This window comes from Dermacentor silvarum, chromosome 11, assembly GCF_013339745.2.
Source record: "Dermacentor silvarum isolate Dsil-2018 chromosome 11, BIME_Dsil_1.4, whole genome shotgun sequence".
Lineage (NCBI taxonomy): Eukaryota > Metazoa > Arthropoda > Arachnida > Ixodida > Ixodidae > Dermacentor > Dermacentor silvarum.
The window spans coordinates 75,256,179-75,280,616 of NC_051164.1; the positions used below are offsets into that span (position 1 = coordinate 75,256,179).

General features: G+C 48.6%; 2 protein-coding genes across 5 annotated transcripts in view; both read left to right on the forward strand.

Annotated features, from left to right (window-relative positions):
• LOC119433874 (serine protease 33) overlaps positions 1 to 7,213 on the forward strand; it is a 56,954-nt gene extending 49,741 nt beyond the window's left edge. For all 4 annotated transcript variants that reach the window (XM_049659342.1, XM_049659343.1, XM_049659341.1 and 1 more), the window contains exons 8-9: positions 541 to 683; positions 7,003 to 7,213. In XM_049659342.1, the coding sequence (XP_049515299.1) occupies positions 541 to 683; positions 7,003 to 7,161 (302 nt within the window). In that variant the 3' untranslated portion in view covers positions 7,162 to 7,213. The remainder of the gene's footprint in view (positions 1 to 540; positions 684 to 7,002) is intronic.
• Positions 7,214 to 7,363: 150 nt separating this feature from the next.
• Positions 7,364 to 24,438, forward strand: part of LOC119433981 (Krueppel-like factor 2) — a 102,986-nt gene continuing 85,911 nt past the window's right edge. Inside the window, exon 1 of the mRNA XM_049659344.1 lies at positions 7,364 to 10,178. The gene's annotated coding sequence lies outside the window, so the exon portion shown is untranslated. The remainder of the gene's footprint in view (positions 10,179 to 24,438) is intronic.

Consider the following 24,438-nt stretch of genomic DNA (forward strand, 5'->3'; position numbering starts at 1 on the left):
GACGTGATGTAACCGCACCGTTTTCATGGTTGAAATGCATGTCATGCGGCATCTCGGCCTAAATCATAGCACGCTTTCATTTGTGACTGTTACAAACTCATTGTGGTGCGACTTGCCTTTGCCTTTTATATTTATATGTTCGTGTGGGTATAGGTGTATAGGACGGTGTGCTGTGGATTTCTTGCCCGAATACGGTGTTTCTCTTCCTTTTATTGCTATAGATAGCTTTTTTATATTGTTATTTCTGCTATTGGAAAAGGAGTAGCCGTCACCATTATAGGGTGACTACATCTCTTTTGTTTTGACTTCAATGAAAAAAAAAAGAAGAAAAAGGCAGCGGAAAACGGACGCGTCGATGCCTGGTGGATTCCCGCTGAAAATATCTTCGTAATATGCTTCATGTGGGCGCCGTCGAATACGTGAAAAAAAAAAATGCACCTCGCACTGTCGCCACCCTCTCTTCCTGCCACGATACGGCAAGTCATTTACACTTTACGCGCAATATACAGACTTCCCAACTCTTTTTCGTGTTCTTTGCAGCGACCCAGAGCCGCCATTTTCTGCGAGAGGTGGCGCTACCGATCGTGGACCGCAAACAGTGCCAGGCCTGGTTCACGGACCGCGAGATCGGACAGACGCATCTGTGCGCCGGCTACGAGCGTGGCGCCCGAGATGCTTGTACGGTGAGGCGTGCTCGACGTTGCCTCTGCGATGCTGCGACAAACAGTTTAACCGCGAAGCTGCCAGTGCGTCTATAAGCGATCGAAAACGTTACTTGCCTATTTTAACCGTTTCCTGAAAAGAAAAAAAATGTCACAGTTTCGCCCTAAGGGCGAAGCAATGAATGCGATAGCAACACAGCAATGTCATACGAAGTAAGGTGAGCGGCTTTGGTAGCAACAACACGCAGAACTGTTGTCGACGCCATCGGCGTTTTGCCCGCGTTAGCTCAAAATGCGTGCGGCGTTGGTGACTGTTGCTGGAGCCTCTGATATAAATAGGCACTTGGTGCCGCAGCTAAACGTCGCCTCCCTTCCCTCCCCCTCCCCCACGGCCTCTCGCGCGTCCGAAGAAGGCGCGTTTGCTCTACATATATGGTGATTGTAAAGGAGAAAAGAGACGCCTACTTCTGCAGCCCTTAAGCGAGCACGGCGCAGAACGCGCGTTTGTTCTCCGCCGTGCGTTCACTCCCCGTGAAAGACGCGCCCCTCGCGCCCTTTCACTCGCACATACAGCGTTCGGCGCGCGGCGACGATTTCATCTCCAAATGACGTCATACGGAACCTCACGGCGACGGCGACGCCGACGGCAGAAATCTGCTTTTGAGTGTCCATATAATTGCTATCGCAATAAAAAAGAAGAAGAAAGAAGAAAGAAAGAAGCTAGGTAGCTCACACTGTTTATATTTTCAGGAAATGCGTGGAATATGTTAAGGGTGATATGCAGGTAAAGTTTGAAGTCTGTTGGTCAATTACGGCCTTTGCAATGAATTATGTATAAAAGCCCTCCAGAAAGTTAAGTGTTTTACGAACGGCGCAGAGCTAGTCCGGTGCCTTCAGCAGAAGTTCATCAATTTAAGTAAAAGCCGGGAGAACTTTGTGGAAAATCGGTTAGCGAACACAATTGTGTGCGGTTGAATTATAGTGTTTGTGAGAACTTTCTATAGTAAGTGCTGGACAGCGTTATATTGATCAGGTGTAGTGATCAGAAGGTTGCAACTGAAGGCTGCAGCTGCAATTGAAAGCGAGAAAGCACTACTTGTGCTTTGCTGTGTTGCACTGAGCTTCACCTATATATGTTAACTATAGTGTGCTCTGCTGGTTAACCAGTACTCCGTTTTTGTAGATCGTTTAAATTTACCTTGCCAATTATGTGTCTTATACTCCATCCGCTTGGTCATCAGACCAAACTATGTTTAAATAAATAAATAAATAAATAAATAAATAAATAAATAAATAAATAAATAAATAAATAAATAAATAAATAAATAAATAAAAAGTTGTCGCAGTTTCACCTGAAAGGTGAAGCATCAATTGCGATAGCAAATTTGTAGAGAGATATACGGAGTAATGATATTAGCTTTATCAGCTGTATAAACTTGGACATGCAGCAGCACCGGCAACGCGCCGAACTGTTGTCGACGCCGTCGGCATTTTGCCCGCGTTCGCTCAAAATGCGTGCGGCGTTGGTGACTGTTGCCGGAGCCTCTGATATAAATAGGCACTCGGTGCCGCAGCTAAACGTCGCCTCCCTTCCCTCCCCCTTCCCCCCCTCCCCCACGGCCTCTCGCGCATCGGAAGAAGGCGCGTTTGCTCTACATATATGGTGATTGTAAAGGAGGAAAGAGACGCCTACTTCTGCAGCCCTTAAGGAAGCACGGCGCAGAACGCGCGTTTGTTCTCCGCCGTGCGTTCACTCCCCGTGAAAGAGCGCGTCCCTCGCGCCCTTTCACTCGCACCTACAGCGTTCGGCGGCGCGCGGCCACGATTTCATCTCCATTGACGTCATACGGAACCTCACGGCGACGGCGACGGCGACGCCGACGGCGACGGCGACGCCGACGGCAGAAATCTGCTTTTGAGTGTCCATATAATTGCTATCGCAATAATATTTGTCGCACTTTCACCCGAAAGGCGAAGCACCAATTGCGATAGCAAATTAGTAGAGAGCTATACGGAGTAAGGATAGTAGTTTTATCAGCTGTGTAAACTTGGACATGCAGCAGCACCAGCAACGCGCAGAACTGTTGTCGACGCCGTCGGCGTTTTGCCCGCGTTCGCACAAAATGCGTGCGGCGTTGGTGACTTGCCGGAAACTCTGATATAAATAGGCACTTGGTGCCGCAGCTAAACGTTGCCTCCCTCCCCCCCCCCTGCCCCCCCCCCCCCCCCCAAGGCCTTTCGCGCGTCGGAAGAAGGCGCGTTTGCTCTACATATATGGTGATTGTAAAGGAGGAAAGAGACGCCTACTTCTGCAGCCCTTAAGGGAGCACGGCGCAGAACGCGCGTTTGTTCTCCGCCGTGCGTTCACTCCCCGTGAAAGCGCGCGCCCCTCGCGCCCTTTCACTCGCACATACAGCGTTCGATGGCGCTGAGCCGTGCTCCCTCAAGGGCTGCAGAAGATAGCGCCAACCTTTCCCTTTCCCTCAAGAACCACTTACCACCGGCGACCGGCGCTGAGCCGTGCTCCCTCAAGGGCTGCAGAAGATAGCGTCAACCTTTCCCTTTCCCTCAAGAACCACTTATCATCGGCGACGATTTCATCTCCATTGACGTCATACGGAACCTCACGGTGACGGCGACGGTGACGCCGACGGCAGAAATTTGCTTTGGAGTGTCCATATAATTGCTATCGCAATAATAAATAAATAAATAAATAAATAAATAAATAAATAAATAAATAAATAAATAAATAAATAAATTGTAATGACGAAGAAGTGCAGGTTAGCCAGGTGCATCTCCGGTGTATGAAATACGACGAATAAATGACGGTCAGTCAGCCATGGTTCGAGAAGGCTGGGCGGGATCGTCCGGCATGGGCCGAAATGGTTGAAGGGTTCGGCTTCGAAGTTCCAGCGTTGGTGGATTCGATTCGTACCCAGCACCTTCCACCAAATGTCAAGGTGTTTATTGACAGGATTGAGAGTTCGAACTCGGTGCGGCAGTCAGAACCCTGCGAGCAGTCAGCACCGGCCCCGTGCGTAAAAGCGCTGGTGATGCGCCTGGCTAACCGGCACTTCTTCTTCGTTACAAAATAGATAGATAGATATATACATAAATAGATAAACTTGTGTTCATTTATGGCGGCGCCACGATGTTCCAGTCGTTCTGCTTCGGTGCACCAAATCGCAAACAAGTGTGCATAACTCTCTCTACACACTTAGACAACGAGTTGGCTCAATGACACTCAAATTTTGCGTACCCCAGAGGAAGTTTTTTAGAACGCATAGCTTGTTTGCAGATCATTCACATGATCAAAAAACAACGCATACTTTCTACTCATCATCAGTGTCATTAATTTATCACGTGATTTTATGCACGTCAGATGAACCACATTATGTGTACTGAATGACTTCGAGGAGTTTTTCAAACCCTAAACGTCTGCTTGCTCCCTGTACTACATTTTGTCCAAAGCATCTCTTGTCGCCACAGCAACATGTTAGAGTTATGAGGGAATATTTGCCCGAAGTTTTGTTGTGATGGTGCCCCACGAGAAAGTAAGTTCGAGATTTCGCTCATAACTTATGTCTTTTAAGTTTATTACGCCTAACTAAAAGACGCAAATGAGTAGAAAACAGATAATGATGCTCAACATAGACAACCGATGACGTTCTAATGTTGGAAATGGCCACCTTTGATGATATACTGCAGAAGGCCAAACAGTATTATAAAGAATTTATTACGCTTGAAAATTCTTACTATGACTAGCTGTCGACGTTAACGCAATTAGAATTCAAGCAGAGTAAAAGCACACCGTATTGATGAAAATTGCTGGCTATCCGCTAATCGAGAGTAGATGTAAGCATGAAATGCCTACCGACAAAGCAGATTGGTTTCAGGTGATACTAGCCACAATCCTAATATGGGTGTAGTGCATGTTCGCAACGGCACACCCCTCCACACCACACCGCACCACATGGCGCCGCACGACATACTGTGCACTGGTACAGTGCACTAGCTACTACACTGTAGCACTGGTCCATATGGACGCCGTCCAGCTAGAAGAAAACCGGCTGCAGGCGACACGACAGGCAGCGAAAGACTCTAGGGAGACAGAGCGCACTGCCCAGCTAGAAGAAAAGCGCCGGAAGGAGGCGCCACGCAGCGTGGCGCCATCTCTCGAGGTGACGCAAAACCCGCGCCGCGGAACTCACGGACAGCCGGCGTTCAAACGAGCACAGGCAACCCTGTCTTTGCGTCAAAAGATGACAATCAAGTATATGGTGCTCTGTATCTGCTTTTTGAACGTCACTATTGGAAATGATAAATAAAGCTTCGGCGTACTAGAAGGTACAGCTTGAGTGATATTGTGAACAAACATTAACAAGGACTCGGAAGCAATATTTTTTGTAACTTGTGTGGGCAGTAATTAGCGTAGGTGATGCGGTCCAGTACAACGGGTTGGGGGGGGGGGGCGAGACCGCATTTTCTCAAGTTTTGACTGGTAGCCCGGGTAGACAGACAATGAACATTTATTGAGGACCTGAGGGACTAGCCGGCGGAGACCCGTTGGGGCCCCCGCCTCGCCGCTGGCTGCTCCCACATGGAAATCGGGAGGCCAAGCCTCTTCACTCTTTCACGGGCCCTCTGGACGGCCGTGGACTGGAGCTTGAGTTCCGTACTAGAGATGGCCTCGTCCCAGTCCTGTTCGCTCGTGAGTGACGTATCCCGTAACGCAGGACACTGCCAGAGCTGATGATCTCGTTTTGTTCTCGCAACGATGCCCGCATGCTCTCGTTTGAGTGCCCAAATAACGGCTCTGGCTTTTGCTTCAAGGTCACTTGAAGGTCGCCGACAACAGGAGCTAAAATTATTTCATGCTTAATAAATAAATAAGTAAATAAAACTTTTGCATGAGCTACGTTCGGGAAGCAGCCACCCCCGTGTTCAATTTCCGACAAGAATTGTGTGCTTTAGCGAGAAGGCAATGCCATATTGGACATTACCATGTTGGGGTCAAGTATGCTCTGATGTAATTTACCGATGGAAAGTAACTGCATATCTGATATGAAATGACATGATATACAGCATCGGATTTATATGCCCTAGGGCAGACTACCGGCCTAAAATTTAAAGAGAACCCCCCAATTTAGGACAGATTTTGATGTCACGCAAGAGAAGCCGCACGTGCCAAGGGTCTCTGCAAAGTACTCTCCAAGTTCAAAGCGGTCGTGAGTCCATACTGGCCGAAGTAACAATACCCTATTCATCGCTTACTCTAATTCTACCTCTGTATGGAGTGTCTTCAAGTGCAACTTCGGCGCGGCGTGCGCGCGTCAATTCGCACTGCGCGGTCCTGGTGCTGTACACACGTTCGGCTGTGACGGAGAGAACGTCACTGACAGTATGCCCGCATTCCGCCGTTGTCGCTTGCGTTCGATGTCTCGAGTTTGCTCGGCGGCGTGGTTAGCAGCATTCGCCCTCCACTGCCGCTCGCGATTCTTCGAAATTAAATTGCTTCAAAATTAACTCTGTCCGCCACGTAAAAAGATGAATGGCTCATACCCCCTTAAGCAATGGCTCATACCCCCGTAAACGCGGCCTCCCCATAACGGCGACAGAAGTGAAATTCGACGCTGGAATGATGAGCGGCAACGGAGCCAGCTGTGGAAAGAAGACTACGACGACGTCTAACGCGGGAGCAGTGGCACGAGCGCGCCAACGAGCCAGCTGGGGAAGAAGGCGACGACGCTCGAGCCAATGATCTAGCTGTGCCCATCCCCCGATGAATATCGACGTTGATGCAATTGGCATATTGAGGCAATGTATCGACACACCGCATTCCAACCGCTGAAAAGTGTGACGTATGAGGCGTGTATGCCGCCGAGCTGCTTACTAGCGCTTTCCTCTGGACACGCCGCGCTATCTAGCGCCGCCGCAGCAAAGTTCCCGCGTGGCTCGTGCGTGAATGTACGTTCAGACAAATATATACGAAGCAGGTTCGACTCTGCCCTGCACCGAAGAAGTTTATTTTCTTTTTGTGATCGAAGAGCACGTACCCAATGACCCAAATTGGCGTCAAATCGGTTCATTGAAGAGCGGCACATACCCAATTAATCATAGTTAGTGACACAAGTTGTCGTAAGAGACGTTCGTTGTAGAGCGGCCCATAATCAGTGACAAGTACCGAGTGAACCAAGTTGGCGGGAAAAGGGTTACAGACAGACGACAGACCCCGGGAAAGTGCGTGAAATGCTCTATAATAACGCTAATCGGCATTAAAACGCGATGCCTGTTACATGCGCACTTTACGCGAGCACTATTCCCCGACCTTATGTTTCAGGGGGACAGCGGAGGACCTCTGGTGACGAGAAACGGAAGCCAGTGGATCCTGGTGGGCATCGTCTCCACCGGCGTCGGATGCGCCAAGCCGCGACAGCCGGGCATCTACACAGCCGTTGCTCCTTATCTGTCTTGGATTAACGAGGAGGCGGGACTATGACACGCACCCGTATCCGACTTATTGGGGAACACGCAATACCGTGGAAGAGTTATTGAAGTCCTGTGCTCATTGGTGTAATCCTGATGGGTTACATTACCGGGAACACTGTACAAGGTTGTGCGGTGAGGAAAGACTGAAAATGCCGCGGCTTGCACGGGGTGTATTGATGTGAAATATATCCTGTCTAAAATATTCGCAGTGCTGGCAAAATGGGCCTGTTTCATAGAACTTCCACATTAGGGTTGGTAACATTGTTGGTACCGTGCATTTGGTGCACGTTAAGGAACCGCAGGTGGTCAGGCTTAATCCGGAGTCCCCCACTACGCGTTCCTCATAATTATATCGTGGTTTCTGCACGGAAATCTCTAGAATTCAATTGTTTTTGGTAACTTGGCGAGAAAGTAGCCAGATTTTGAGTTTTCAGACACCACAACGAAAACTTTGGCTCAGTTCAATGCGTCTATAGCATTTGATGCGCCTTTATTAGTCAGTGATACTAAAGACACACCGAATAGCCTATTAGCGAGCCACCTGGTGCTTGAAAGCTGGTTTTCCAGGCAAGCCCCAATATTGAGATGGGATACCGATTGGGAAAATCGGGGGTTATTTTACTTTTTCATATGCCGGCCGTTGACTCACCGCCGCAATGGTTAATTTAAAGCCGCAGTTAAAAAAATTGTATTTTTAACTAAAATGTCTAGTTTTGAAAATGTTTTAAGACACACTAACTAAAAACAAGTAAGTCTGCTCACCACTGCGCTTGGCATTCAATGCTGAGCGACATCGAGGGAGAACGGTGGTTTCGCATGGCCCTTGTTCATATGTCCGCAGAACTGACTGAGCTCCTTTTTATTAATGCGCAAACATTATATTACTCATGAGGCAGAAAATCCGGCGTTGGCCTGACCACGCCCTGGTCCGAAAAGGCTCGACCTTTGGTGGAAGTCGAACCTACAACCTTTGGTGTTCATTAGGGCGAACTTAATTAAGGCACGTTTAGTTAACGCGAAGTTAAAAAGGTATAGTTAATTAAGGCACTCGAACCCACAACCATTTGTGGAAGTCGCAACCTCGACCTTTGGTGGGAGTCGAACCGACGACCTTGCGTTGTGCGCACCTGGCACGAACTCCGTTGGTCACATCGCGGCGCTTCTGCTGACGTGGCCGCTCGAGTCACCTGACTCCGCCAGTGGCGCCACCGGAGGTCGCGGCGCTTCTGCTGACGTGGCTGCTCGAGTCATGTGACTCCGCCAGTGGCGCCACCGGACGTCACCGGCGCTTCTTCTGACGTGGCCGCTATGCTTCCGCATTCATCCACTTAGGGATAACTAAGTGCCCCTTTAATTTTTGGTTTCATAACTATGGGGTTCGCGCAATGTCAAGAGAGGAAGCTTCTATACTGTTATTTGCGCCGTTTAAATATTCTACACCGGAAACAATTCTGAATATTAAATTTTGAAATATTGGCTCCGCATACTCCGCTTTAAACTACATTGATCTTTCTCATAGTATTGTCCTGCAAATCTGATAGAATACCGTTTTGGGAAAATAGTGATCGGAAAGGCAATGCAGTTCAGTGGGAGGTTGGGAACGCATCCCTAAAAATGGCAGTACTTTGTAAATTAAATTTACCTATAAAGTAGTGTTTGTGTGTTTTTACCTCACACCCATATACTCCTTGAACATTGCGATTTGGATTTAGGAACATCCTCTCAGCGTGCAATCCGGAAGAGTACACGCGTCCTTGCATGCGTGTCTGTAGATGCCTTCCGTGTGAGCGTTCTACAAAGCTGGTTTTTCGGCAGCATGAGTATTCACGCGGGGAAGCCCACTGCAGTGAACCGCTTCGCTTTACAGCAAACAGCCGTTTTGTTTCAAGCATTCATGAGGGCGTGATGGGAAATTTGTCAGAAAGGCGGTAAGTATAACTAAAAATAACCAACTCCCTATATAATGAGGCGATGTCTTGCCACATTTTTTTTTCGTTTCTTTTACTTTCGGAGAACACCGCCTCATGCTTGTGTTGTAAACGAACTTAGCCGCACTGAAGCCACCCTTCTAGCATATACGAAGTAAGAACAGGATCGGCATAGAGTATTGACTCGCATAATGCTCGCACCCTCCACATTGACCATTAAAAATGAAGTTTTTCCTTTTTTCCTCGAGCAGTCATCGCACCCTCGAAAATTACTGCAGAGACAATCGTTTGCTTGTTCAGAGGTCAGTGTCGACAAAGACTCTGAATAATTCGGACCAGAGTCACTTTATTTATTCGTTTAGTGACTCTATGTTCAGCTAGGCCGGTATTTTGTAGCGATGACTTTAAAGTAATAATGCCTTTTCGCGCTTATCGCGCTTTGTCAGTGGTCAGAGCGACGGTCCGCTCGCGTTATCAACGGGATCAGCCGGCCGTGAGCGGTGGATGATAAGACTATTCCAAAATAAGTCATAAGACATCGCTACAAAATCGCGGCCCTAGTGTCTACAAATAAAGGACATTTGCCGTTCCTGCTTGTGTAGAACCTGTGCTGTTATTTCAAAGGTAAGTGCCGTTGGGAAGCAATTCTTTGTTAGTTTAGAATGGCTGGCATGAGATGGCCCATTTACAGCCACTTCATTTTTCAACTGCGTAGTGTGGCCTGTGAGTTAGCTGCCACCCGCAATGAAGGAAAGAAAAGCTCCTGGCAGACGACATGCGAGCGCTCCGATGCCGTAATACGCGTAAAGGAAGGCTATACTCTCACTGCACATGCGCACAACGATTCTGCGGTGCCGCCAGGCTACACTCGTAGTACTAAAATTCACGCCATCCCGTGCTCACGCTCGAAAAGATCAAGATAGTACGGGCAAAGTAGCGGTCGTTGCCGAGCCAGAAGCGTGTTGTCTGCTTGAGGGGTGGAGTGTGCGTGCTGGGTTGCATTATAACGAGACTTTCGAGGCTGTTCGACACTGCCTGCAAAACCACTGTTCCTGCCACCGCCTCGGTTACCACCGATCCCGCAAGCCAGCTTCGAAAGGTACACCTTCAGCTTCGTTCTGTTCACCGCTTGCTTGCAGACGATAGATGCATAGAATAAATACTAATGTTATGACGCCACACTTCAATAATTATTCCATTAAAAAAAGAAAAGGTCAAACAAACACATAGGAAAGAGGCACAAAAGAGCTATTTCAATGCAATTTCATTGCTACAGTCTCCTTAAAACACGTGTGAAAGGAGATAAAGGCATTCCACGAATTCATGGTCATTATTAATCAAAACAAGCCATGACCATGTACTTTTGACCTATATTGAGCTAATCTTTTTTTTTTTACCATAAAATAGGCCCAAGTAAAGCACGCTCCCGAATTGAAAAGGTCGCCAAACTCTTTTTTTTTCGTCCCTCAAATCATACCGCATGCATTCTCAATGGCTATAATATTTTACAAAACGAAGTTCACAAGTGCCTATAATTAAATCACATATTTCAAAATCTTGCCATCTATATGCCTGGCTGCCTTGAAACCTTGCCCACATAATAATGCTTTCGGGCACTTGTTAAGTATTTTTTTTTACAAAATCAGTAATTCATCCGCACACATTAATTTGTACCTCGCCGAAACACTCGACCTCAAGTCGACAGGTCTTGGCGACCGTCTGTAGACTTCGTGCGAAGTGTCAAATGTGCGCGAAACTGTGCTTTCTCTATTTCCTTTCTCTCTCTTTTCATCCCTATACCCCCTTTCCCCAGTGCAGGGTAGCAAACCGGACGTGCGTCTTGTTAACCTCCCTGCCTTTCCTCTCTTCTATTTCTCTCTCTCTCTCGCCGAAACATTGGGTCTAAATTGTTTTATGTTCGCTAAATTTATTGTTGGTGGTATTTCTAGTAACGCCGGCGTAGCGAGTTAAATTTGGCGCCGCTCGTAAAAGCGCTTTGGAAGACTAGAACACATAATTTGCAAAGGCCACAATTAACCCACATGAATTGCAATTTACCTACACATTATCCAACATGTCCCTTATTTTCGCGAAGTATGCGCCTTGTTCAGTTCACTGAGAACACTGGAGAAGGCAAATGCAAACCTCGCAAGACGTATGAAAAGTTGGAAAATACGAGGGTTCAGTAATCATTTTCAACGCTTAGAATTAGTTGAGGAACGCGAAAGTTTCGCCACACATTGCAATTAACATGAGACCCATTTCCACCAAATATAAACTTGGTATAACGCCACGGTATTTCGGCACATTGAGAAACATAGCTGATAACGCCAGCGTGACTCTTTCGAACAGCTTGTGTAAGAAGTTTTTTTGCATAAGATGCATTTGATTCACGTGCATTTACCTTCCCACTGATATTTACCATAGTGCCTCCCCCCCCCCCCCCCCCCCCCCAATTTTCGATAACGTTAGTTTTGGTGGCAATTGGGGTTATTCCAGGACAGGAGGCTAAATTTTGCGCTGCTCTAAAAACACTAATAACGCTCCGGAAGATTTTCATACGTAATTTATGGCGAATGCCACAATTAACCCACACGCTTTGAACGTTGTATACACATTACTCATAACGCGTCTCTCATGTTCACCATATATAAGCAAGATGCCTTGTTGAGTTTATTGATGACACCGGAGAAACGAACTGTGAACCGTATGCCGCATGAAAATAATGAAAGAAAAAAGCGACAAGAGTTTAGTAATTATTTCAAACTCTTCTAATTAAACCAAAAACGTGAAAGCTTCGCCACATATTAGACAACACACTCTCTATTTTCACCGAATAGAGAGTGTGTTGGCTTCTCGTAAATTTTTTTTTTACCACTCCGGGAAACATTGCAGATAGCGGCAGTTTGATGCACTGGAACGTTTAAATAAGTAATTTTCCAGAAAGTCAGCAATTAAAGTACACAGATTAAACATTTATCATTCGTCCCTCACGACATGCTTCCTTCTTCACTGAAATATATATATATATATATATATATATATATATATATAAAAACGTGCCTCGCACAGCTCACCGAGACCGGGAAAAAGCAGCTACATGCCTCGTGTAACGCATAAGAGTTGGGAGACGCTGTTTATTCGCTATTTATTTTCAGATCACATAATTAGGCTAGAGACTTGAAGCTTTCAGCACACGTCACCCATGATGTTGCAGCCATTTGACCTAAATATGAGATATCTGCCGTTCTTGGTCCTTCCATGGAAGAAGGGAAATTTTTAAGCGTTTTACAAACGAAGCAACAACGGAGGTATAGCGATTTTTATTTAACCCCTAATTGACACACACACACTTCTAAATTTGCCCTCATATTGCGTCTAATGTTCCTCACATTTCATCTAAATATAAACTTCGTGAATAATCTAGGTTTCTTTCTTTTTTTCTTTTTTTCCCCGAAAGCCGGCATATAATGTTTTTGAGCGCTTCTGTTGTCGGAGACAAACTTAAGAATACAAAGATTATATGTACGCAGTAAAACTCAAAGAAAACATGCATACATGCCCCAGTCAATCAGGTTCACATATGTAGGCGACGTTAAGCGGTTTTGCGTCTTTAAAACGTCTGTTCTTTCCGTAAACATCTGTCTTACATGCGGTGTCACTTGTCTTAGGATGAAAGCTGAATGTCTGGTGAGATTTTACGGGTGATCCTGACATGAATGTTCTGCCGAAAATATTTTTGATTGAAATAACGAGCTTTTAATTTTCAACTAGCCCAGCAATTACATTAGCAAAGTCATTAAGCTGTGAGCGGACTCCAGTTGACTCGGCTGTCTTTCAGACGCTTGTACTGAATTCTTAGGTTGTCGCTGACTATAGCTGCATTAACAGCTTCACTGAAAAGAAAATTATTGTAAAAAAATTATTTAGAGTTACTAAAAGTCGGCTAAAAAAAGTATGCAGTGCGAACACTGAGCAGAGCTCTACAGACGTCGTTCGACATTTTTATCGGGTTGAGTGGAAATATCGGACCGAGTACAACTTTTGTTGTGAAATAATTATGCGGACAACGCGCCGAAGTTATACGGACAACACCCCTCGAAAATTGCGCTTTTTAGTGCGTAATTTAGAAAATTAAGCCCCTCATAATCAGTTCGTGGTTCCTGCGCATAAAAATCCAGAATTTAATTAATATATTTTTTTTTGAACAGACGTGCCCGTGCGTGCCTGCGTATAGTTCCCGTGCTTGTGAGCGTTCGTCAAGGCTAGCTTCTCCGCAGTTGAAGTGATTATGTGGAGAAAGCCCACTGCAGCGATTCAGTTCTTTTTTTTTTTTTTTTCCTTTTTTGCTTTACAGTTTACAGCCATTTTATTTTAAATATTTATGGGTGCGTTAATGGAGGATATCTTTAGAAGGTAAATTTTCCATTGATGGGTACAGCTCTCCCGCGTATACGTGTTTAAGGTATGCGGGCTCCATTTGTCGGGTATACGTGTTCTGCGGACCCGACTGCGTGCAACATCGGTAACACATAGCTCGAATGAGTTCAGTGTTATATAATAAATTAAAATGAAGCAGCTCGCAGGACGGTTACGAATACGAGTGAACCACGGATTTTAAGCGTTACCTAACTTCCCTGCATTTCCCTTATGACTTCTCTCTCTCTGTCGGTCTTAAGCGTATGCCTGTGGGAATTGTAGATAACGCCATCTGCCGGACTGGGTCCACCACTGCGGACGGCGCCAACGGCGCAAATATGAGCAACGAGATAATAAAAGCTAACGCTTAAAATAAAAAAAAAATGAGACGAAGGGAAGAGAAGGAGAAGCAGCCTTCCTCTCATCTTTATCTGCCACTTCTCCTTCCCCTGACGCTGCGCCGTGCTCCCTATTGGGCAGAGCAGAAATAAGCGTCATTTTCCACAATCAACCGCTACTACTACTATCGATAGCCACGCACACGCACGCAAGTCCAAACACCCTGTCGCCGCTCCATTGCAAATAGCAACGCGAGAAAAAAAAAAAAAAAAAGAGTGAGATAGAAAAAAAAAAAAGACTAAACGGCTTGTTGACTTCCTCTCTTAATGGCGACGAGCATCGAATTGCTTTCCGGGGAAATTGATATTCTCTTAGCCCTGTACGCTGTTCCCACGTGCTTAGCGTCACCGCAAAAGCTGCGTACGCGTCTTTTCTCTCTCCGCCCCGGCGCGTCCAGCTTTGAAAGAGCGCAGCAGCTCAGTCACGGGGCGCGGCATCGCAGTCATGTAGCTTTCAGTCCCGTCGGGGCCCTTTCTCGCCAGGCCCGGCGGCCCGTCCGTCCGTCGGCGGTCACGTGGCCGGGCACGCGCCTCCACTCTACGGGAACTAGCGTTTAACGCCCTCGGCCGGCCGCCGGTCGTGCACGCGTTGGCTGCCGCAAGGCACGCACTCGCGGCCTTTGTGTCGCTTGCCGGAGGCGCGCCGGGCGGCACGGACGGACGGTCGGCGGCACGCGACCGGCCGCATGCCGCGGTCGCGTGGCGTGTCCGGCGAGCGCCGCGGCTCTACTGTCGTCGGTGGTGGCCGGGAGCACGTGTTGCGCTTGGTCTTGGTGCCTTTGCTTCCTTTCGTTTGCGTCCTTTTCGTTACTTATCCCGAACTGCGAATGACGGCGGCTGTCGCGGTGCCAGGAAGTCACGTGCAGTGCAGACTTTTTCTGACAGTGTGTCGTAAAAGTATGGGTTAACCTCCCTGCCTTTTCTTAAGAGAAAGGGGAGTGCCGTCGGCCGTGTCTATATACAGGGTGACCCAACTATCGTGCAGCAAGATTTCATCATCATCATCAACCTATATATGTGTCCACTGCAGGACGAAGGCCTCTCCCTGCGATCTCCAATTACCCCTGTCTTGCGCTAGCGTATTCCAACTTGCGCCTGCGAATTTCCTAACCTCATCATCCCACCTGACTTTCTACCGTCCTCGACTGCGCTTCCCTTCTCTTGGTATCCATTCTGTAACCCTAATGGTCCACCGGTTATCCATCCTACGCATTACATTACGCATTACATTACATTACATCTCATCGCAGCAAGATTTAAAAATGTGCAAATGCCACGTAGCTGGACAAAACCAAGGAATAATGTTTCTTGCCGTCCCTCGGAGATACTCAGATCATTATTTTTTTAAATTCTGCCTAATGAGATAGTCTTAAGTAATCAACTTCTCAAACATTATAATTAGATGAAACGTGTCATGCAATGAGAAAATTGTAGAGCAACGTGAAAAACGCCCGATGCCGCTTTCTGTTGCTCAATACGTGCTATATAGAAGTGTTTTTCCGAGCTCACGTGAAAGAAGCCCGCGAATAGGTGCAAAGTGCCTCGATCGGCCAGTCACGCGGCAGTCTTGCGTGTGACTTCGCGGGCAATCGCGTTGATTGCAAGTCTCGTCTGAATCTCATCTCGCTGTCTGCGCCAGCGTGCCTGCACAGAGTAGCAACATGGCAGTGCCCTTGCGGTTACCAATTTCAGTGTACGCGATCTATGGGGAGCTTTTCCTCTAGAGTTTGTTATATTAACCCTATGGGAAGCGACAATTGATGTACACGTACGCCAGCAGCACCATGTGAAATCTGGATGTGTTTTCGCTGCTCCTTTCAGTCGTAGTTTTATGCAAAGAGCCCTTCTTTTTCGTTTTCTTTTTTCCTTTGTCTGTAATTTTACAGTGAATTTTCACGTAGCGTGGCGTCTGCAGAAACAAATCGGAAGCTTTGTTACATTCCAACGAAATGGTAACATGTAGTCATAGACAATCGTGCATGCACATTTGGGTTGATGAAAAAGCAAATTTCTTAGCATATACGCGCAACCACAAAATGTATGCAGGACAGTGCTTTCACACAAAACTTCACTTTGCACTTTTTAATTTCTCTGTAATTTATCAGGCTAGTTTTTTTTGTTTTTTGTTTCAGCAGGGAAGCCGTGTTCAAAAAACATTTGTACCCAGCTGTATCATAAGAGATCCCTGCACTCTTTACTGATCAGAGCCGAACGCTGCGTTTATTGCAGTCTAGTTGGGCTGGGAAATTGGCAATAGCATGTCGCGGTCCACAATTGTGTACACTGTGATTGAAGGGGAGGTAGCCAGCAATAACAAACTGCACCCGCTTTCATCCCGTTCGGAGTTCGGTGTCGCTGCATCGAACTGCGACGCGCCATTCCTTCCAGAATGCGCGGCACGGGTCTTCACGTGTCCGTTCGTCGTTGCTCCGCAAAAGGGAAATAAAAAACAAACAAACAAGCCAGCAGAAGTAGATGACAATGAAGGAAAGACAAGTCCTGACGTCTATGCCCTTCCCAGCCAGACTTAATTCTGTACATTTGCTAATGTCACCCTTCCCCATCCGCCGATCCCACCCATCCCCCAACTCCGCTTGATGTTTTCCTACTTCGGTCGGAGAGGGCACCTGATGCGCGGTCAACCTTTTCATTACCGCTGACGCGGTGTCAGCGATAGGAAGGAACCACGTGGCAGGCCGTCACGCAACGTTTTTTGGGGCCACTATACCTGTTGTGGGCCCCGGCTGGACGAAGGGTGATCTCTCTCCTCTCAGGCTCATATTGGCCCAGCGTGTATGCTACTTGCTGCACTACTGATATACTACCAGTTTCGGACCACTTGTTTGCCCTCTTTTAATTTTCTGTAGGCATCTTGTTTGTTTCTCCTTTGGCTGTCTGCCGGCCTTCTCTCAGTGTCGAACCGCCTGGTGGGCGGAAATGTCTGGAGAGGTTGTGTTGCCTATAATTTGTGTCTATTACTACGCGATCGTTTATTTAGGTGACTGCAGATGTACAGACGGTTTGTAGTGACCACTCCGGGTGCAACCTGTCGGAAAATGTGTCTTGCGAGCAAGGCAGCGGAGCGGGGTCGTATCGTTCAATTAGCAGGCGTTGTTTCGGGGCATGACGCGAATATTTAATGTCAAAGCCATCAGGAATCGATATGTTCATTTAAATTGCGCTCAGCGTTTACATGTAGTGTAAGAATAAGGACTTTAGATGGGAGGGCCTGCCATTGCTACGACAGTACGTGATGTAAGGCACTTCAGCAAGGAGACTGCTAGGAGTAAATAATTTATAGGGTTTCAATTTTTACATGTTTATATACCAATAAACGTGAGAAAACAACACTGCTTTGAAAACGTAGGAAGGTGAATGACGCGTTGAATTGCACATTCGTCAGACGACATCACTCATTGAGGTGTTGATGTCGATCTCCGCCGCTTATGATGACTAATAACGCCAGACAGACGTGGTTCTACTCGCGGTATACGTTTTCGGAAGAAATAAATCGGTGTATGTGACCGTGTTTTGGTGGTGGTATGGTGGCCTTATATAAGTACGATGTACGCGCTATGAAGCAGCTCTATATGCTACGAAGCAGTGTTCGTTAACGCATCAGTAACAGCAGAAGAGCAGAAACACGGCCGCATTGCGGCCGCTTTGGCATTTCGGCTGCAGGCCCGCGCCCTGGGCCCAGATTTCCACTCTCAACCATACCCGTGCCGCCGCCGATAGAGTTGTTTTCGCCAACGCCGAGTTGGATGCGCAGGGCGCTATCAGGGGTTTCAAACACGCGACCCATGGGCTGCGTGCGGCCCACGAAGTCCTCCAGGGCGCCTCGTGGCCCTCCCTAGTTTCACAGCTTCCCTCGATAAGCAAAGCGTGGACAGCTGGGCTAGTGGGCTGTGAATAGCATTATGAAACATCGTTCCAGCGCACAAATAAACACGGACTTACAGAGCAAGACAACATGAACAAGTACCGGCGTTCTTGTTGTCTTTCTCTGCTCGTCCGTGTTTATTTGTGTGCTGGAAGGATGTTTCATAACTCAATAAGCAGTTGCTTAAACATTAAGCAACACTGTCTCGGCTACACTGAGACGCAGCAGAGTGGTCGACGGGGAGCTTATTTTCAGTTTGAGACCCCATGTCACCGCCAAGTCAAAAAGAAAAAAAAAGAATCATTGCAGTACTTAGGGCTCCTAATTGAAATAGTTTATTGATTTGTTTGGTCTGATTTAACGAGAGTGTTTTAGCGTGTTACTCAGCAAGGGGAAAATAAAGGGAAGAAATGAGAGGACGATTACAGGTAGGCTAGACGGGCAGTCGCGTACCGCTGCTAATTACACGGGCCCACTTCAATGTTGTGGAAGTGTTCCACAACGCCCCTCAATGCAGAGAGTTTCGCTGAGATATTTGACGTCTCAAACCAAAGCAGGTGTTATGAGCGACACTGTTGTGGAGTTCTTCACGTTAGTATTGAACAGCTTGAGCCGGTATAATATACGCGGATGTCTTTGTATTTCGCCATCACGTGAATGCCACCGGAATTGATCCCATGACCTCGTGCTCTAGAGGAGAACGCCGTAAGCACCGAGTCACCTCGGCGGTTAATTGAAAAACAAAAAAACAAAAAACCGTTAAGCAGTGGTAGACCTGGTGGACTACCAGGAAGGAAGGTCTCCCTGCGTTCGGCACAGTGGCAAACACGCTCGCCTTTCGATCCTAATGAGTGTGCTCCACCACCGGAGCAGCACTGTGCCGAGTGCTAACGCTCTCTCGCGTGCGCGGCTTCTTGGTTATAGCCGGCTGCCTTCCAGTGCGCGCCCGCTAGCCACCACCGGTCGGCCACCAAGCGAGCGGTGAAAGAGAAGGCAAGGTTGAAAAAAAAGAACCGCTGCCGTGCCCAGCATCCCTACGGGACGTACGGGCGGCGCGAGAAGCTAGTGGGGGACAAGCCGAGCCCGCCAGAGCAGGCTTCGGGATCAAGAAGAAGTACAAGAAGCAGCGAGGGAGACGTGTGTAGTACGTGCCAAGGCTCCCTTCCTTCCGTAGACCTGTGGCGGCCGAAGCGACCCACCGGATGCGCACCTGTGTGTATACACTACACGTTCGTATATCCTCTCTCTCTCTCTCTTTCCTCTCGCCTTCTTGCCTCTGCAAGAACAAGAAAGAGAGGGGAAAAGGGCCCCGCGTGCGTGCCGGCATCGTTCATTCATGCGGCGGCGGGCCTCCATTGAGCCTCCTCACCAACGACCAGACGCGGAGAAAGAAGTAAGAAGCCAAAAGCAACAGTTTGCGGCGGCGGCGGCTGCGGGCAGGTTCGACGACTCTCGACCTCTGGCCCCCCCGCTCGTCGCGCGAGCGCGTGGGACGTCGTCTTCCAAGTCTATCCCCCCCCCCCCCCCCCCCTTCACCTTCCACAGCCTCTCTTGCAGCCTGCAGCTTATCCAACTCCCCGCTCTTCGTCCTTCTTCTCTGGGCGCGCGCGCGCGCGCGCGATGCCGTACCTGTTCGCTGCCGCTACTTGCTCACGTGCCGGGAGACACGACCGGAAGCGGCAAGACCACTGCCACCCCCCCCTCACCCCCCGCTCTCCTTCTCAGCGATCTAGCTTGCCGATCCTACCTGAGATGCTTGGCCTGTAGCGTTCGAACTGGCACGCCGCTCCCTTACGTCCAGAGCCGTCGAGTCGTCGATGCGCGCGGTCTCTTTTACTGCCGCGGTTGATCGGCTGCGCCTTTCGGATGAGTTCGTTCTCCGTACGAGCGGGGCGCGTGGCTGGAAGGAGAGGATGGGGCGAGCGCTCTTTGCGCGGCCGAACCCCTTTCCTCTCCTCTTCCTCGGCTGAGAATTGGCCGCGCCGCGCCGCTGCGCCTCCTTTGCTCGAGAAGGGATGCGATTTAGGTGAGCACCGGCAATTAGTTAGCGGCTCTGCTCCCGTCCGTACGTTGGCGGTTGTCTCATTTATTCTTGAAGCTTTCTGCATACGCAAGCCGTGCCTGACCAGACGTTTGGGCGGGTGCCTGGGGCATAATGCCCATGATGGGACCTGTAGGAACTTAGAAACGAGACGTATAAAGGCTCCGTCCTGCAGACCTGATTATGAACTTAAGGTTAACAAGAGCAATAGAGCAAGCTCATTGGATAGCAGAGCTTTAGAATGCGATGATTGCTGTAGAAGAGATCCGGGCGATAAGCAGCCTTTTGAATCTGTCTCTCTGAAGCATGCATGGTGAAAAAACCCACGAATCAAAATAACACCATACAGCTGACGATTTGCTAGCTTTCTGTACAAATGCTAACTTGACCCTCTGTTAAATCATCAGTAGTAAAATGAGGAGCAAGGGTTTAAGTCAAGTAGCTATGCCAGGCCTGATATCTAACCTGACCTGTCCTGATAATACTGAAATGTGAGAAACTAGAAGGCTTTTCAGAGAAAAACCATATCAAGAGGAAAGCACAGCACCGCCAGAATCGAAAATCAGTCATTTTGTTTTTCACACTGCATCGGTTTGGCTTCAAGAAGATGACACACACATATTACTTCTAAAGACGGATGGGTATGTGCGCAGATGTGGAGGTTCGTTGCCTCATCTCTTTTAGCGAAATGTGTAAACTATAATCGAATGCCAACGCTCGTGTAGCGTGGTTTTCAGTGTTCTTGCCGTTCTGAAACCTCAATTGTTTCTTCGCTTCTATCACGTGTAGGCTTGCATATTTTTTGTACTGCTTTCTTAACCATGACACTGCCGCGTTCTGAGCAAGTCAGAACAACTTATAGTTCAGCAATTCCACCCGCTGTCCCTATACTATTCTTGCACAATAATACGGTATATAGTGTTGCGTAGTTCTATTTTGCTAGCCTCCGTCGTCTACCTACGTAACGTTTTTGGTGGAGGTGCTTGGTACATGCTACCGCTCCCACACCGAAGCTCGTCTGCAAGCCCATCACGTGTTCAAGCCGTCGACTTCAAGGACTACCACTCGAGTGCGTGCCTTTACCCAACCGCGTCAGAAGGATGCGCACTACAACTCCTTCTTCCACAACTATGCCGACCAAGGCCATCCTTAACCAGCCGCTCATACCGAAATCCTAATGTGAGGGTGCTAAAGACAGGCTTAATCCCTTCGAGCGCATGACCGACTTCAATGACTGGACTCCGGAGCAAAAGCCACGCCATGCCTACTGACCCTCGAAGACTATGCAAGCCTATAGACCTACACCACGGCGCTACGTCACGAAAATGCGGTGGCGCTGTCGTCGGAATTTAGTTTCGCTTGGTAGGCACTCCGCCGCCGAGCCGTCGCCCGTGTCGCGCCTACCACAGCAGCCGCTGGGTTTCGCGGGTGGTTGTGCGGTTCCATCTGTTAGGTCTTTATTCTACGATTTTACAATGAAAGAAACGCAGTATGTGGATGAGCTGAGTTGCGTCGAAATACGCAAGAGACTAAAGTTTTCATAGGTTTCCTGTGGATGAAAACAGTCGCAAGCAATGGGCCGCCGCGGAAAAAATCGAAAGTTGGATTATGATACCAGATCATCCATTATGCGCAAAATATTTCGTAACCATTAAGCTTCTCTTTTATTTTGATTGGCGTGCATTAGCCGATCTTAGGATCGTTACGATCTTAGGATCATATACGATCTTAGGATCCTTATTAGCGTGCCATTATAATTGCTTGCCGCACTGTGGGAAAGCTAGATTAGGATTAGCCTTGAATGTAGGTCGAGCGAGCAGATGCCCCACAAAACACGTCACATTCCAATTTGTTTTCATCTCAAAGAATTGAGCCACCAGCAGTGTAAATATCCTATCACACGTTCATATACGCAGGCAGCAGGGTCACAGCTGCGTTTATTGCAGTGTGGAAGTCATAAATGCGCTTAAACGTGTCAGTTAAATTTCGAGCGCGAAAAAAAATGTACAGTGTTAGTACAGAGTTGGAGCGATCGGACGGCCGCGTACAACAGCTAGCTCACATTGCGCGGGCCTACACAGGCGGCGTCGCCGTAGGGCCGGTACCTTGCCAGTCCCATCACCGAGGCGATCGCTTCTATCGCCGCTCACGGCGACGTAGAAATCGGCTACAGCTTGTTTTTAACATAAAATAGTTCTTAATAGAAAAGCTATCTCGAATTTACGCGTGTTTCGTAAAGCAGCGCCCAGTACTAAACCACTGGCGCGATCTGGAGCAACGACCCGACGGCATTTCGTCTCGCAGACGGAAACCGAAGCACCGGCTGTCTCAGCGATGCGGCTCGGCTGGCTTGCAAGTACTACGTTTCGTTTGTTATTCGCACCAACGACACCGACAAAACCGATTCATTTAAGCCCACGTTAATCGGGTTGTCGAAAATAGGCGCGCAATGATGAGCAGCAGGCCAGGCCGCAAGCGCTGTCGGCCGTCACTGCGGCGGTCAACGAGCTAGGCCTAGCGTCTCGTTCGGCCGTATCCCGATGGGGGCGATGTGCATTGGGTGCACATTAAAGAGTCTCACGTAGTCAAAATTAATCCGGCGCCCCCATTACTGTGGGCTTCATAATGAAATCGTGGTTTTAGCTCCCTCACCCCATTAAAAAAAAAAAAAAATGCGTCATCCGCGCGTGCAAGCGGTGGCGGCGAACGTGGGCGGAGCCAAACGTTGGGCGGAGCCTACGCGACGTCGCTATAGGGCCTAAAATATATCGACGGTGCCTACCGCTGTTTACAAACATGGCGTAGGTCTATAGACCAAAAAGAGAAGCGAGCTGAGTTTTGAATTCATGCGAGGGTACGGCGACCGAACGAAGGCATCGCAATATTTATGCAAGTCCATCTATCTTTCTATCAATACGCTGAAATCCTGATCGACTTCGTGAGAAAAATATAGAGCCAAGGTGCGAAGAACAAATGAAGTCCTTGGACTTGCATACGGCTACATTTACTATGGCGTAGCCAGCCAGGATTATTCTCTAGACATGACCGAGGACGCAGCGAATTGGTACGATTGAGACAGCCAGATCCTGCGAGAGACCATGACACACACACACACACACACACACACACACACACACACACACACACACACACACACACACACACACACACACACACACACACACACACACACACACACACACACACACACACACACACACACACACACACACACACACACACACACACACCACACACACACACACACACACACACACACACACACACACACACACACACACACACACCACACACACACACACACACACACACACACACACACACACACACACACACACACACCACACACACACACACACACACACACACACACACACACACACACACACACACACACACACACACACACACACACACACACACACACACACACACACACACACACACACACACACACACACACACACACACACACACACACACACACACACACACACACACACACACACACACACACACACACACACACACACACACACACACACACACACACCACACACACACACACACACACACACACACACACACACACACACACACACACACACACACACACACACACACACACACACACACACACACACACACACACACACACACACACACACGCACGCACGCACGCACGCACGCACGCACGCACGCACGCACGCACGCACGCACGCACGCACGCACACTCACATGCATATTCACTCGCACACACTCGCACTAATACTCTCGCACGTACGTACGCACGCACACACGCGCACAGGCGCGCCGTAGGTCCGTCAGCCCCTCAGTGACGTGCGTCGGGTCGTCAGCGTCTGGTAGGCAGAGGCGAAGGAGCGCCCGCTTGACAGGCAGCGTTCAAGCGGAGGCACGTGCCGATGGTCCCCGTTCCTTGCGGCACCCACGCGAACGGCCGCGGCGCTCGGCTCTTCTCTCTCGGGCAATTAAGGCGTCACGCCCGCCGGCGGGCCCTTCGCTGGAGGGCTCGCTGGGGGGTCGAGCGAAGCACTCGCCGGCGGTGGTGTGTGTGTGTGTGTGTGTACGCCTCGGCTTCACTACGGGCGAGCTGTGTGTGTGTGTGTGTGTGTGTGTGTGTGTGTGTGTGTGTGTGTGTGTGTGTGTGTTGTTTTGCGTGGCCAGTATTCTGAGACAGAAAAGAACGAAACGTGTGCGTGTGTGCAAAGGGTGCGTGCGGGCATTGTGCGTTTGAGCCCGTATGAGTAAGAGAAACTTCGTCGGTGCCACGTAATATGCAGACCCCGTCAAAACTTACAGAGGCCATTGCGCTCGTGACGAAAGTCGTTGCTAAGAGACGTCGGGAGAGTCGGCGAAAGTTTGGTCCTAACTGTTTTACCTGCGCATATTTGTCGATACTCCTACTCTGGACGTTTATTTCACCACCGGACGGGGTGGGAATCGAGGGTCCGTGAATCCCTCGATCAGAACTGCTCTTTTTGCTCGAGCAACTATAGATGATTTGGGCGAACACTACCGATTAGTTAGGATGTCTGCTCTGGTATTGACTGGTGGTCGTCTCATTTATTCTTGAAGA